The following is a 16,542-nucleotide window of genomic DNA, read 5'->3' as shown; positions in this document are numbered from 1 at the left end:
GTTCTTAACCATTTTTCAGTCAGGGCACACCTGACAGACAATGCTCGTATATATGAGACACTTCCTTCATGACCCTCATGGACCTTTAGTCTAATATAATATGGCAGTTCTTATGAATGAATTGCAAACATCCACAAAACTCCCCCAGCAGCAGATGCAGATCATATCTATCACATTTTCTCCATGGAAGTTATACAAAAAAATTAGACATTCATGGAGGAGTGGCCTAATGATTAGTGCAGTGGGTTGCAGACCTGGGGGATTGGGTTTGATTCCCATTGCTGCCTAATGGTCGTCAGTGAGTTGGGATCCTGGGAAACCATGTTCAATTCCCTCTGCAGCTCCGTGTGACCCTGGGCAAGTCGTGGAGGGGCATAATCGAACGCGAACGCCTATCTCCATGGGGGTCTATGTCTGAAAACGGGTGCGTGAAGAGGCTGGACCGACCGTATTTTCGAAAAAATGGGCATTTTTCAGCTGGGCGTTTGGTTTTTTTTTTTTTTTGCGATAATGGAAACTAAAAACGCCCAGCTCAAAAACGTCCTAATCCGAGCCATTTGGTCGTGGGAGGGGCCACGATTCGTAGTACACTCGCCCCCCTGACATGCCAGGACACCAACTGGGCACCCTAGAGGTCAGTGCGGTGGACTTTAGACAACGCTCCCACATGCATAGCTCCTTTACCACGGGTGCTGAGCACCCAACCCCCCTCCCCCAAAACCCACTACCCACAAATGTACAACACTGCCATAGCTCTTAGGGGTGATGGGGGCACCTATATGTGGGTAGAGTGGGTTTTGGAGGCCTCCAATTTACCAGCACAAGTGTTACAGGTAGGGGAATGGGCCTGGGTCCACCTGGCTGAAGTGCACTGCGGTACCCACTAAAAGTGCTCCAGGGACCTGCATACATGCAGGCCTCTAGGACTTGTTGCTGCTATATAACACTGGCACACCAGTTGACACCTGAAGACTAATCTCTCCGAAAACGTCCTTTATTGGAATAAGCACGCTTACTCACAGTTAACTGCAGATCAGAGGTTGTGCCCCACTGGCAACGAGTCTCCCTGGTACTGAGATTAGCAGTAGGTCAGAGCTGGCAGAATGGTGTACAATGCCCTCTTTCAGCCACATTCAAGGTAAGAACTAAGTTCTGTAACGTGGGTAACACGTGAAAGGGATCTAAAAGTGTCTTACAAAAATGGCCACTACCTCATGGACTACCGGAAACAAAACAGGGCACACTCTGACCCAGTAAGCAGGGGGGAAAGCGCCATGGGAGTAGAGCCTACCAACTACCAACATCGTGAGCATTTGCCACAAGCTAGTGGAATCACGGAGCCCAATACCCCAGTGGTGTTCCAAGGGGCGCTGACACCCGGGGCGGATCGCCAATGCGCCCCCCCCCCCCCCCGGGTGCAGCGCCCCCCCCCATGCAGTGCGGACCCCCCCCCCCGGCGAAGGGACACCCTCCCCACCCCAGCGAAAGAACCCCCCCAGGTGCACGCCGCTGGGGGGGGGTGCTGCGCGCCGGTCAGCGTCGTTGGTTACTTCCTGTTCTGGGGCAGAGGGAGCATGGAAACCAACGACGCTGACCGGCGCACCGCCCCCCCCTTGGTACGCCACTGCAATACCCTACACCCACCACAATGCATTGCTGATGTGACTCTGCAGTGCGCATAACAGAAAAGGTGTCACACTCACCCGAGAGCCACATCAGAACCAGGGAAAGGCTGTCACAGGATACAACACATTCTGCTGTCATGGAGGTGGGTACGGCATTTGAGGCTGGCAAAAAAGTTTTTAAAGTGGGTTTTTTTTGGTGGGAGGGGGTTAGTGACCACTGGGGGAGTCCGGGGAGGTCATCCCCAATTCCCTCCAGTGGTCATCTGGTCAGTTGGGGCACTTTTTTGGGACCTGTTCATGAAAAAAAAGGGTCCAAAAAAAGTGACCCAAAATCGCGGTAAAAACGCCTTTTTTTTTATTATCAGCTAAAGACGCCCATCTCTCCTCGGCCGATAACCACGCCCCAGTTCCGCCTTCACCATGCCTCCGACATGCCCCCGTCAACTTTACCCGTTTCCGCGACGGATTGCAGTTGGAAACGCCCAAAATCGGCGTTCGATTATACCGATTTGGGCACCCACGGGAGAAAGACGCCCATCTCCCGATTTGGGTCGCAATATAGGCGTTTTTCTCTTTCGATTATAAGCAGGTTAGTCCTCCATTGCCCCAGGTACAATATGAGCTACTTCGATTGTGAGTCCATTAGGGATAGTACTAGTACCTGCATAGAAAATTGCATTTGTTAACCGCTGTATACCTATGTGAAGGCCTCAGCGGTATATCAAATGTGATAAATAAATAATAAATACTCTCATGCCATCTGAGTAATAGCAATAAAAAATCTCTCCACTACCAGGCATACTGTGAAATAATGCAAAACCTGGGGGGAAAAAATCCTAACACTATACATGTAGCAAACCTACCATACAACAGTAGCATTAATTCCTATGATTCAAACATGAACCCTACGTAAGGACAGACAGCATTACAGTATTGCACAGGATCCTAGAACACCAATACACCTACTAATAGTAAAATTGAACACTGGGACTGCTAAAGAATTCTATACAGAAACTACATCTCTGCCACATGCAAAAACACAGACCCTCGCCAAATACAGAACAAGGGATCACAAATTTGAAATATAAATAGGAAAAACAAAACTTTAATTGGGAAGCTCTAGAAGTCAAACTAGCCTTGTACCACAACATAGGGTGGACTGACTATTTGGGCAACCAGTCAGTGCCTTAGGACTCAGAGCAGTTGGAGGGCCCAGCACTTCCTGCCCCACGTGTTAATTTCTAATTCTGCTTCCCCTTCGGGTCCAGCACTACTCATCTCTCTGAACTCTCTGCCCCCCCCCCCCCCGCCCCACCCATGGCCTGGTATCACCTCCTGTGGATGGGTGGGGTAGGAAGGGGGACAAGGAAGGAAGAGAAATGATTTTGGACCCAGGGGCAGTAGGGAAGGAGGAAACAGAGAGGGAGAGATGTTAAATGCAGGGAGGGAAGAAAGTGATGGAGACATGTTGGATCCGGGGGCAAAGGGGAAGGAGGGAGATAGATGTTAGACATGTGGGGAGGGATACGGGAAAGAAGAGATATGGATAAACATTGGACCTGGATCTGGGGGCCGTGGGGAAGAGTGATATTATACACAGGGAGAAATAGAAAGAGGAGAGATGGAAACCTGTTGGACCTGGGAGTGGCGGAGAAGGAGATGGAGAGGAAAGGGGTAAGGAAAGGAAGACAGATGGAGAGACGTTGGACCCGGAGACATGGGGAAGGAGGAACAGATGGAGGGAAGGAAGGAAGAGAGGTGAAGAGATGTTGGACGTGGAGGTGGGGTGGAGGGGAAGAAGGGAGAGATGTTGGATCCCAGGGAAGGGAGATAGGGAGAGAAAAAGGGAGAGATATTGAACCTGGGAGCAGAAGGTAGAGAGGGAGAGATGCTGGACTATGGGTGGGGACAGCGATGGAGTGGAGGGGATATCAGACTACAAGGCTGGGGGGGGGGGGGAGGCAATACTGGGAATGTTGAAACCATATGGGAGAGGCCATTGGGGATATTATCAAGGTGATGAGAAGGAGGAGGATAGTGAGTACAGAGGATAGACATGTATTGGGGAGTAGATGAAAAATAAAATGGAATAGGAGGCTAGGTAAGGGGTGAGACCAGAAACGGGAGAGCTATGGGGTAAGAGAAGGAGATGGAAAGTTGATAGGTAGGTGAAAGGAAACAGGAGATGGAGTACTGAAAGGTAAGAAAGAGGGTTAAGCTTGAGTGAACAGAGGCAGAAAAGAAAAAAGGGAGGAAATAACTAAAAGGGAAAGATAGGTGAGTCAGAAGGGTATAGTGAAGGAATGGAACAAGACAAGAGGAAAGGGTAGCAATGATGAATGGACAACTGATGGAAAGAGCAGAAAACAGAAAAGAGAAACCGGGACCAGCATGATGGGGAAAAAATGTCCAGACAACAAAGGTAGAAAATAAGTTTAATTTTGAATTTATTAACTGTAATATGTTAGCTTTGGGAAATGTGCATTACAAATGGCTTTGTATTATGTGCATTACAAATGACTTTGTATTATGTTTATGCATTTATTTTTATTTCTTCAGTGGTGCGATACATGTTGAGTTTGACTTCTTGGGGTTCCCAGTTCAATTTTTTTCTTCGTATTTCTGTGATCCCTTGTTCTGTATTTGATGAGGGTCTGTCTGTGTTTTGGATATGACTGAGATGTGATATTCTATATATAGTTTCTGTATTGAACTTATTAGCAGTTTCACTTGTTCTGTTTTGCCTGTAGTTGGTGTATTGGTATTTTAAGGCCCAGTGCAATAGTTGTAGTGCTGCCTATTCATAGGTAGGGTTCTTGCTGTTTGAATCATAGGATTAGTGCTATTTGTCATATGACATGTTTGGTACGTTTATGTTAAGTTAGGATTTTTTTTCAGGTTTTGTATTTCACAATGTGTCTGGAAGTGGAGAAATTTATGTTGCTAGATGAATGAGAATCAGAATATTTTTTTTGTATGGTGACTTCCATCGGGAAATTTCCTAGTTCTGATCTGCATCTGTTGGTGGGGAGAGATTGGATTTTTGTGGATGCAGACCATATGTACATTTAACTCGTACCAACTGCTGTACTGTGTCAGACCAAAGGTCCCTGACAGTCATGTATGTACTGTGTCGCATATGTGAGCATCATCATTCCAAATGAAAAAAGGTTGAGCCTCAGCAGCATTTAGAAACTAAAATAACATGCAGATCATTCCGGTTGTATACTTTGGATGCACCATTAGCAAAATTTAATGATTTTGTATATTTTTACATCAGGTTTTTGTCTAAATTGTGTTTTAGAAATATTACAACAGATGCAGAGCCAGTAATCTGTCAGATGGAGAGGGAATGGCCCTTATTGCCCGGGGGCCCAGATCCTTGTCAGTCCACCCCTGCGTCCCTCCTGATAAGTCCAGGACCTTTTCTTTGTCCTCCTTCAGAACCCCTGGTCCAGCAAACCTGAGTTATGCACTGGTGTCTGCATCGGTAACATGCTGCCTGGGCCAAGGCTGATATTTCCCGCTGCTTTGTCCCATCTGTGTGTAAACAGAAAGTTACATCAGAGGCGTGGGATGGTGCAGAGGTAAGGATTCAGCTTGGCCTAAATAGCGTCTTACTGCTGTTGCTGCTGCTGCTGCTGCTGCCGCCAGCACTAGTGAAGAGTAGGTTTTCTGGACCGGGGGTGCTTAGGGGAGGAAAAGAAGGTGGTAGTGTATGGGAGTGGTTCTGTATCTGCAATGGGAGGGGAGAAGAGGGGAAAAAAGGGAGAGTCAAACTCAAACATATCATCACCGTGGAAAGCAGACTGCGGAGTACCACAAGGATCACCGTTATCACTGACCCTCTTCAACTTTATGATGATCCCATTAGCCAAGTCCCTTTCCAACAATGGCCTTAGCCCTTTCATCTACGCAGACGATGCCATAATTTACATTCTCCGAGGACAAGCAGGCTGCTTGTTCTCACTGATGGGTGACGTCCACGGCAGTCCCTCCAATCGGAAACTTCTCTAGCAAAGTCCTTTGCTAGTCCTCGCGCGCCCGTGCGCACCGCGCATGCGCGGCCGTCTTCCCGCCCGAAACCGGCTCGAGCCGGCCAGTCTTCTTTTGTCCGCACTCGGTACGGTCGTGTTTCGCGCGTCCAAATTTATTTTGACGTGTTTTTTTCTTCGAGAAAAGTCTTTAAAAGTGTCGGGAAGTGCTCCGGAAAAACCCCCCGGGTTTCGTGTCAACCCCTTCCCGTACTTCCAGCTTTTTGCCCCGATAAGTTTTCTTTCGTCGTCGGGGTAGGCCTCTTTTCGGCCTCGGTCGAGATTTTCTCCCTTAAAAATTTTTTGGTGCTCCTTTTCCGTCATTTCGGATTTTGATTTCGCCAGCGTGATTTTTCCGCCCATGACATCGAAGCCTTCCAGCGGCTTCAAGAAGTGCACCCAGTGCGCCCGGGTAATCTCGCTCACTGATCGACACTCGTCGTGTCTTCAGTGTCTGGGGGCTGAGCACCGCCCTCAGAACTGTAGTCTGTGTTCCCTGCTTCAAAGGCGGACTCAGGTAGCGAGATTAGCCCAGTGGAACGTGTTGTTCTCGGGCTCTTCGTCGGCATCGGCACCGGGATCTTCGAGTGCATCGACGTCGTCAGCGTCCAGACCATCTTCCTCGGCCGCCACTGCATCGAGTGCATCGAGGCATCGGGCCTCTGCATCGGCGCCAAGGTATCGGGCGACTGCATCGACGTCGGTGGTACCGGGACCTCGTCTGCTGATGTCGTCGGACGGTGGTGCATCGTCAGGAGTGCAGGTGAGGGCTGTCCATTCCCCTGCTGGTGGCGGTGAGCCTTCGGGTGGGTCTCCTCCTGCCCTGAGGGCTCCTGCGGTACAGCCCCCCCGAGACCGACCTCCTTTGGCCTCGGCCCCGAGGAAGCGACGGCTGGATTCTACGTCCTCCTCGTCGGTGCCGGGGAGCTCCGGTGACATGCTTCGGAAGAAATCGAAGAAGCATCGACACCGGTCGCCTCCCCGCGTCGGCACCGAGAGCTCTGGGTCGCCGAGGGAGTCGGCACCCAGCAGGCATCGGCACCGAGAGGACCGCTCACCCTCTGTTCAGGAGGTGTCGATGCGCTCCACTCTGGACAGCCCGGAACAGCCTCCTCGCCCGGAACAGGTTCTGACGTCGACGCCTGCATCGACCTCTTTGCCTTTCTCTGCAGCCGCTCTGAACGAGAGCCTCCGGGCCGTTTTCCCAGAGATTCTGGGAGAGCTGTTGCGCCCTACCCCTCCGGTACCGGCGGTGCTTGCGCCTCCGGTACTGTCGAGCGTGGCGCCGGCTGGCCCATCGCCCGGGGTGAGGTCCCCGACGTCGGTACCGCGTGCGGTGCCGACTGCGGCCACCTCCCAGGAGGGCTCCCCGACTACGTCGGCGGAGGGAGCTTCGCCGATGCGGGCGAGGGAGTCTACCTCTCGACGCCCCCATCGTGGACGTGGCTCCACCGAGTCGAGCCGGGCGAGGTTGCAGACACAGGTTCGTGAACTTGTGTCTGACACCGAGGGTGAGGCCTCTTGGGAGGAAGAGGAAGACCCCAGATATTTCTCTGACGAGGAGTCTGAGGGTCTTCCTTCTGATCCCACTCCCTCTCCTGAAAGACAGCTTTCTCCTCCTGAGAGTCTGTCTTTCGCTTCCTTTGTCCGGGAGATGTCTACGGCCATCCCCTTCCCGGTGGTTGTGGAGGACGAGCCCAGGGCTGAAATGTTTGAGCTCCTGGACTATCCTTCTCCACCTAAGGAAGCGTCCACTGTTCCCTTGCACCATGTCCTAAAAAAGACATTGCTTGCGAACTGGACCAAGCCACTAACTAATCCCCACATTCCCAAGAAGATCGAGTCCCAGTACCGGATCCATGGGGACCCAGAGCTGATGCGCACCCAGTTGCCTCATGACTCTGGAGTTGTGGATTTGGCCCTAAAGAAGGCTAAGAGTTCTAGGGAGCATGCTTCGGCGCCCCCGGGCAAAAACTCTAGAACCTTAGACTCCTTTGGGAGGAAGGCCTACCATTCTTCTATGCTCGTGGCCAAAATCCAGTCGTACCAGCTCTACACGAGCATACACATGCGGAACAATGTGCGGCAGTTGGCGGGCTTGGTTGATGCTCTTCCCCCTGAGCAAGCCAAGCCTTTTCAGGAGGTGGTCAGGCAGCTGAAGGCGTGCAGAAAATTCCTGGCCAGAGGGGTGTATGACACCTTTGATGTTGCGTCCAGGGCCGCTGCTCAAGGTGTGGTGATGCGCAGGCTCTCATGGCTGCGTGCCTCCGACCTGGAGAATAGACTCCAGCAGCGGATTGCGGACTCGCCTTGCCGTGTGGACAATATTTTTGGAGAGAAGGTCGAGCAGGTGGTAGAGCATCTCCACCAGCGGGACACCGCATTCGACAAGTTCTCCCGCCGGCAGCCTTCAGCCTCTACCTCTACAGGTAGAAGATTTTTTGGGGGAAGGAGGACTGTTCCCTACTCTTCTGGCAAGCGTAGGTACAATCCCCCTTCTCGACAGCCTGCGGCCCAGGCTAAGCCCCAGCGCGCTCGCTCTCGTCAGCAGCGTGCGCCTCAGCAAGGCCCCGCGGCTCCCCAGCAAAAGCAAGGGGCGAGCTTTTGACTGGCTCCAGCAGAGCATAGCCGACATCCAAGTGTCAGTGCCGGGCGACCTGCAGGTCGGGGGGAGGTTGAAAGCTTTTCACCAAAGGTGGCCTCTCATAACCTCCGATCAGTGGGTTCTGCAAATAGTCCGGCAAGGATACACCCTCAATTTGGCCTCAAAACCTCCAAATTGTCCACCGGGAGCTCAGTCCTACAGCTTCCAGCACAAGCAGGTACTTGCAGAGGAACTCTCCGCCCTTCTCAGTGCCAATGCGGTCGAGCCCGTGCCATCTGGGCAAGAAGGGCTGGGGTTCTATTCCAGGTACTTCCTTGTGGAAAAGAAAACGGGGGATGCGTCCCATCCTAGACCTAAGGGCCCTGAACAAATATCTCGTAAAAGAAAAGTTCAGGATGCTTTCCCTGGGCACCCTTCTTCCCATGATTCAGGAAAACGATTGGCTATGCTCTCTGGACTTGAAGGATGCCTACACACACATCCCGATACTGCCAGCTCACAGACAGTATCTGCGATTTCAGCTGGGCACACGTCACTTCCAGTACTGTGTGCTACCCTTTGGGCTCGCCTCTGCGCCCAGGGTGTTCACAAAGTGCCTGGCTGTAGTAGCAGCGGCACTTCGCAGGCTGGGGGTGCACGTGTTCCCATATCTCGACGATTGGCTGGTGAAGAACACGTCCGAGGCAGGAGCCCTGCAGTCCATGCAGATGACTATTCGCCTTCTGGAGCTACTGGGGTTTGTGATAAATTACCCAAAGTCCCATCTTCTCCCAGTGCAGAGACTCGAATTCATAGGAGCTCTGCTGGATTCTCGGACGGCTCGCGCCTATCTCCCAGAGGCGAGAGCCAACAACTTGTTGTCCCTCGTCTCCCGGGTGCGAGCGTCCCAGCAGATCACAGCTCGGCAGATGTTGAGATTGCTGGGCCACATGGCCTCCACAGTTCATGTGACTCCCATGGCCCGCCTTCACATGAGATCTGCTCAATGGACCCTAGCTTCCCAGTGGTTTCAAGCGGCTGGGGATCTAGAAGACGTGATCCACCTGTCCACGAGTTTTCTCGAATCCCTGTATTGGTGGACGATTTGGTCCAATTTGACTCTGGGACGTCCTTTCCAAATTCCTCAGCCACAAAAGGTGCTGACCACGGATGCGTCTCTCCTGGGGTGGGGAGCTCATGTCGATGGGCTTCACACCCAAGGCAGCTGGTCCCTCCAGGAACGCGATCTACAGATCAATCTTCTGGAGTTGCGAGCGATCTGGAACGCTCTGAAGGCTTTCAGAGATCGGCTGTCCCACCAAATTATCCAAATTCAGACAGACAACCAGGTTGCCATGTACTATGTCAACAAGCAGGGGGGCACCGGATCTCGCCCCCTGTGTCAGGAAGCCGTCAGCATGTGGCTCTGGGCTCGCCGTCAAGGCATGGTGCTCCAAGCCACATATCTGGCAGGCGTAAACAACAGTCTGGCCGACAGGTTGAGCAGGATTATGCAACCTCACGAGTGGTCGCTCAACTCTCGGATGGTGCGCCAGATCTTCCAAGCGTGGGGCACCCCCTTGGTGGATCTCTTCGCATCTCGAGCAAACCACAAAGTCCCTCAGTTCTGTTCCAGGCTTCAGGCCCCCGGCAGACTGGCATCGGATGCCTTCCTCCTGAATTGGGGGGAGGGCCTGCTGTATGCTTATCCTCCCATTCCTCTGGTGGGGAAGACTTTGTTGAAACTCAAGCAAGACCGAGGCACCATGATTCTGATTGCTCCTTTTTGGCCGCGTCAGATCTGGTTCCCTCTTCTTCTGGAGTTATCCTCCGAAGAACCGTGGAGATTGGAGTGTTTTCCGACCCTCATCACACAGGACGAAGGGGCGCTTCTGCATCCCAACCTCCAGTCTCTGGCTCTCACGGCCTGGATGTTGAGAGCGTAGACTTTGCCTCTTTGGGTGTGTCAGAGGGTGTCTCCCATATCTTGCTTGCTTCCAGAAAAGATTCCACTAAGAGGAGTTACTTCTTTTTATGGAGGAGGTTTGCCGTCTGGTGTGACAGCAAGGCCCTAGATCCTCGCTCTTGTCCTACACAGACCCTGCTTGAATACCTTCTGCACTTGTCTGAGTCTGGTCTCAAGACCAACTCTGTAAGGGTTCACCTTAGTGCAATCAGTGCATACCATTACCTTGTGGAAGGTAAGCCGATCTCAGGACAGCCTTTAGTTGTTCGCTTCATGAGAGGTTTGCTTTTGTCAAAGCCCCCTATCAAACCTCCTACAGTGTCATGGGATCTCAATGTCGTTCTCACCCAGCTGATGAAACCTCCTTTTGAGCCACTGAATTCCTGCCATCTGAAGTACTTGACCTGGAAGGTCATTTTCTTGGTGGCAGTTACTTCAGCTCGTAGGGTCAGTGAGCTTCAGGCCCTGGTAGCCCAGGCTCCTTACACCAAATTTCATCATAACAGAGTAGTCCTCCGCACTCACCCTAAGTTCTTGCCAAAGGTCGTGTCGGAGTTCCATCTGAACCAGTCAATTGTCTTGCCAACATTCTTTCCCCGTCCTCATTCCTGCCCTGCTGAACGTCAGCTGCACACATTGGACTGCAAGAGAGCATTGGCCTTCTACCTGGAGCGGACACAGCCCCACAGACAGTCCGCCCAATTGTTTGTTTCTTTTGATCCCAATAGGAGGGGAGTGGCTGTAGGGAAACGCACCATATCCAATTGGCTAGCAGATTGCATTTCCTTCACTTACGCCCAGGCGGGGCTGGCTCTTGAGGGTCATGTCACGGCTCATAATGTTAGAGCCATGGCTGCGTCGGTAGCCCACTTGAAGTCAGCCTCCATTGAAGAAATTTGCAAAGCTGCGACGTGGTCATCTGTCCACACATTCACATCTCATTACTGCCTGCAGCAGGATACCCGACGCGACAGTCGGTTCGGGCAGTCAGTTCTTCAGAATCTGTTTGGGCTTTAGGATCCAACTCCATCCCCCGAGGGCCCTGTTTGTTCTGTTCCAGGCTACACTCTCAGTTAGTTGGTAAATTTTTTAGGTCAATCTCAGTTATGTCCTCGCCGTTGCGAGGCCCAATTGACCATGGTTGTTGTTTTGAGTGAGCCTGGGGGCTAGGGATACCCCATCAGTGAGAACAAGCAGCCTGCTTGTCCTCGGAGAAAGCGAATGCTACATACCTGTAGAAGGTATTCTCCGAGGACAGCAGGCTGATTGTTCTCACAAACCCGCCCGCCTCCCCGTTGGAGTTGTGTCTTCCCTTGAAGTGTATTGTCTTGCTACATACTGGACTGGCCGGCTCGAGCCGGTTTCGGGCGGGAAGACGGCCGCGCATGCGCGGTGCGCGCGGGCGCGCGAGGACTAGCAAAGGACTTTGCTAGAGAAGTTTCCGATTGGAGGGGCTGCCGTGGACGTCACCCATCAGTGAGAACAATCAGCCTGCTGTCCTCGGAGAATACCTTCTACAGGTATGTAGCATTCGCTTTCCTTACAAAACCAAATTGACAGAAATCGCCAACAAAATCGAGCTAAGTTTGAACATCATGGACTCATGGGCCAACGCATTTCAACTAAAACTCAATAAAGAAAAAACACATTGTCTTGTCCTCTCATCTCACTACAACACGGACAGCCCCACAAGCATTGACACCCCAGGTCATACCCTCCCTATTTCAGACAGCCTGAAAATCCTCGGCGTCATAATAGACCGCAACCTTACACTGGAGAGCCAAGTAAAATCCACCACAAAGAAAATGTTCCACTCAATGTGGAAGCTCAAACGCGTGAAACAATACTTCCCGAGGGATACCTTTCGCAACGATACAATCAATGGTAATAAGCCACCTTGACTACTGCGATGGAATCTATGCAGGATGCAAAGAACAAACCTTAAAAAAACTGCAGACTGCTCAGAACACGGCAGCCAGGCTCATATTTGGAAAAACACGATTTGAAAGTGCAAAAGCCCTCCATGAAAAACTACACTGGCTCCCAATCAAAGAACGCATTGCCTTTAAAATCTGTACCATGGTCCATAAAATTCTCTATGGCGAAGTGCCTGGGTACATGACAGACTTAATCGACCTACCAACCAGAAACACCTCCGATTCAACACGATCATATCTAAACTTACACTACCGAAGCTGTAAAGGTCTGAAATATAAATCTACCTATGCATCCAGCTTCTCCTATATAAGCACACAATTGTGGAATGCACTACCAAAAGCCTTAAAAGCAACCTATGACCATCTACCGGAAAATACTAAAAACCACCCTGTTCAAAAAAGCATACCCTCCCGATCCAACCTAAAGAACTGACCTTGGCTACACAAGAAAACCGAAGCATGTATGAACACAACACTACTCTCCCACCTTATGACTATTACTGTGACTTTGCCATTTAAATTACATCTTATCACAACATCACATTGTATTTGTTTACACCGGAAACGGCAAACACCTTTCCGGTACTATGTAAGCCACATTGAGCCTGCAAATAGGTGGGAAAATGTGGGATACAAATGTAACAAATAAATAAATACCTTTATAAACAGAAAAAAAAAGCTGCTCTGTATGCCAGCCCTGTGCCATACCTCCCAAATTGCCTCTCAACATCAGTTTCAAAGGGTCCAGGACCAGACCACCAGTAAAGAGGGTGTCATCACTCCTACTGAGCCCTCTTCAGTTTTGGCATCTGCTGCCTCCAAGGAAGAGGTAGATAGGAAGATTGAGGAGCGACTTTCCCAGCATGTAGCTGAGATCATGCAGCACCACAAACAACATCAAGACAGATGGAGTTCATACTAATCCTTGAAACCTGTGCAGTGCCTGGAGGATTCTCCTTAGCACCAGTACCTTAAAGGGTAGGTGAGCTGATATCATCTACTCCAATATCCTTATCAAGTGCATCAGGGGAGGAAGCTGCCCTAAGACATGATCAAGAACAGTAGTTTAACTGCCAGCAGTCAAGAAACATTTTCATTTTGGTCGACTTCTAGCCAGGCACAGACCCAGAAGAACCCAGGTCAGAAATTCCTCCGCTCTCTATTCCTTCCGCCCCCCCCCCCCCCCTTTCACCATAGAAAGCGTAGGCGGTGCCTGTTCATGGCTTCATATGTGAATAAGACGTATGACTCCATGCATAGAGTCCAAAAGGCTCCCAGATTCAATAAGCAAAACTTCCTTACCAAAACCAAAGGAGTCATATTCCTCATATGCTATATAGAAACTGAGGAGGTCCTACATAGCATGAGAAAGGATATGATAACATGGTAGTTCCAAAGCTATAAACTGACTGATCTAGGAGAAGCTTTTCCTGTGCAGGCACCTTCTGGATGATGTTAACTACTTGTGAAGTCTTGCTACAGTAAGTAACATAGTTTTCCATTGGCAATAATACTTATTATAAGAATAACTGAAAGTCTATCCTTGGATTAAATTGTTTGTTAAAATTGTATAAAAGTTATAATCATGGATGATTTGATATTTTTTACAGGGTTCTGATGGTGTGGAGTACTTACTGATCCCAGTAGACTTTGGAACATTGCATGGTTTCTTCGACATGGAGGATAAAGATGTGTGAAACAATTCTCCTTTCTCATCCTATGAGCAAATCAGTAGTACTTGTACTCTGGAACCATTGCTACCTCTTTGAGCTGCTTTCTAATAACATGGCTCTTCAACCAGCTGGAATCAAAAGGAACTTCGGAAAACTAAAAAATGATCTTGAATGTCTGACCTTTGCCACAGCTGTACCTAAAGTTGATATCTTATATAGTAAAAGCTAGTTCTGGCAGACGAGATACTGAATTACAGCAGAATGAACTTGCACTTCGCTGGATATAGACTATAGTACTAGGCCCTAATTTTTATCATGAGTACAATATCAAGAAGAACTTGACAAAGAGAAGTGAGTACATATGCCATTCATATACAGCAAAAACAAACAAATGTCTTTAGGATATATTTTACAATAAGATTGTCTTCTAAGAGGCCCACGAGGGAGGGGGAGTCAAGTTTTTAAAAAGTCGAGGGCAAGGGGGGGCACTCAAATCTCTCTACAAGTGGACCAGTAGGACCCAACCATAAGGAACATCTTGAAAAGTGACCCCTCTTCCCCTCTAAGAAAAACCACAATTGAAAGTATTTATAGAAAGCATAAGAAGTATTCTGAAACTTAACCACACTTTCACAGGGAAACCACAAATTAAATTTAGTTCCAAAAGTAAGCGCACCTGGCATAAATTGAGAAACTGCTTCTTCCTTTCTTGTGTTCTCTTACAAATGCCAGGAAATATTTGAATCTTACCACCCAGAAATAAAGTAGTTTGATGATAAAAGATATAGTCACATAATAGAACCATTATCTTGATGAAAATGAAGGGAACCAATGAGGTACCCCTTATAAGACCTTCATCATCTAGTCTCTCCAAAGTCCCAGTCAGATTCAAAGAGTCACTGACTGCTCTCCTTGTTGCATTCCTTGATGTTCATCAACTGACTTCCGTACAACAGTCGGCAAATAATGAATCCTTTGTAAAGGAGGTAATGTAGTTTCTGGAAATCCTAAAACCTAAGAAATTTATTAAACAAATCTCTGAGAGTGGATGCAGAAGTCTGAGGCAAATTCAAAATATTTAAATTCAGCTCTGACATAGTTTTCCAAGTTCTTAATCTTCCTTTTTGTTAGAAGCTTATCTTGTATGAAGGAAGCTTGTAAAGCTTTCTGCTGATGCTTTCCCAATTAAGTCCCCCAGCTGCTGCATTTGGCCAGCCAATAAACTTTCCACTGACTGAAATCTTTTGGAATGAGAAGCAGATTTGGGGAAGAGGGGCCAGTGCATTTCAAATCAAGTCCAGGGTAAATCTGGGCTTATCAAGGACAGTACAGCTGTAAGCATTTTTGAACAACTTGAGGCAGACACTTGTATTGTAGGCACTCAACAAACCTCCAGTTCTGTCCTGTGATATCCTTAGTGGCAACTTGAAGCTGTCACTTTCAACAGCCCTTTAGACAAAGAAATGCTGTGTAGTATACATTATTGACAAAGAAATGCTGTGTAGTATACATTCTTGATGGTAAGGAATACACCACAGAACATCTTGCAAGAATTCCCCTTGTAGAATCTCTGGTGCAGTGGCAGTTTCCAGCAATGGCTCTGCAAGTTGCTGAAGGCATACCTTGCTCCAGCATAGCTAACACATCCAGACGAGATGGCACAGACTGGATAAAGAAGTAACATAGAGCCAAAGCCAATTGTCTGGATTCTGTTGGGAAGGAGGAAGGGGGCAGCGCCAACACCAACCAAACATAACCATTCCTTTTTACCATTCTTGTCACTAATAAAGGTCAACGAAAGCCATTTCATAAGGGGCTCTGACTCACACAGCTAGTTTGACACCATCTTCAGCCCCCATGAGTTAAAGAGGTGACTTAGGTCTAGTATTTTTCACTTTTGGCTGGTGGTTAGCCCTTTCAGAAGGGTTAAATTAGTTTTATTAGCATATTTTTATATATTAATATATTATTTTGTATTCTACTCTGAGTGATCTCTTATGAGGTCTGGACCATGGTGTATGAAAGCAAAATAAAAATAAATGCTGAGAGACTGTCTTTACTGTATAAGCATGGAAGCTAAATTGAAGAAACTCATGTTCAAAAGGTGATAGTTGGTGTACATCATTAACTCCAGTTAAACATATTTTAAGAAAAAGTGACAGAAGCATTAGAGATGCTGGTGTCCTTTTTTGATGGTTGTGAAGATTAATTCCTGCCATGAAGCAGTTTCAAGTTTGAACAGAAAACAATTAATGAACTATGAACAGCCAGGCTGCCACTTTACTGCTGGGAAATATTAAAGATGTCAAATTGAAAAAGTTAAAATGTCTGTATTATCCTCATGTACTTTGTAGCATCAACTATCTGGTGTATCTTTTGTACTTGAAGTTTTATTAAAGGGGAAACCACCAGATAAAACTAAGAAAGTAACTGCCTTCCTTCCACATCTGCCTGCAGTAAAGACAAGGTTGTGAAAGTAGCATGTTTCACAGAGAAGATGGGGGTGCTGGGCACAGCAGCTTATAGGAGCCAAAACAGTGGCAGAAGGTAGGCATATATGAAATGGAAGTACAAAAGATTAATGGCAGAAGGAGGGAGAAGACTACAGCTCATGCCAGACATGAGTCAGTACAAGTTATAAAGAAGTGGTTGGGCTAAGGCTAAGTGGTCCTTGTTTGTCAATAATTGCTGTGGATCAGCCTGTTTTGTTTTGCATTGAAGAC

The 16,542-nt window shown here is 48.7% G+C and overlaps 1 protein-coding gene across 2 annotated transcripts in view; it reads left to right on the top strand.

The window, feature by feature from the left end:
* ORC2 (origin recognition complex subunit 2) overlaps positions 1-16,225 on the top strand; it is a 154,996-nt gene extending 138,771 nt beyond the window's left edge. For both annotated transcript variants that reach the window (XM_030209630.1, XM_030209631.1), the window contains exon 17: positions 13,757-16,225. In XM_030209630.1, coding sequence (XP_030065490.1) covers positions 13,757-13,843 — 87 coding nt within the window. In that variant the 3' untranslated portion in view covers positions 13,844-16,225. The remainder of the gene's footprint in view (positions 1-13,756) is intronic.
* Positions 16,226-16,542: the final 317 nt, after the last annotated feature.

This window comes from Microcaecilia unicolor, chromosome 7 (genome assembly GCF_901765095.1).
Source record: "Microcaecilia unicolor chromosome 7, aMicUni1.1, whole genome shotgun sequence".
NCBI lineage: Eukaryota > Metazoa > Chordata > Amphibia > Gymnophiona > Siphonopidae > Microcaecilia > Microcaecilia unicolor.
Note: the sequence above shows the minus strand (reverse complement) of the source record. Positions and strands in the feature narration are given on the sequence as shown.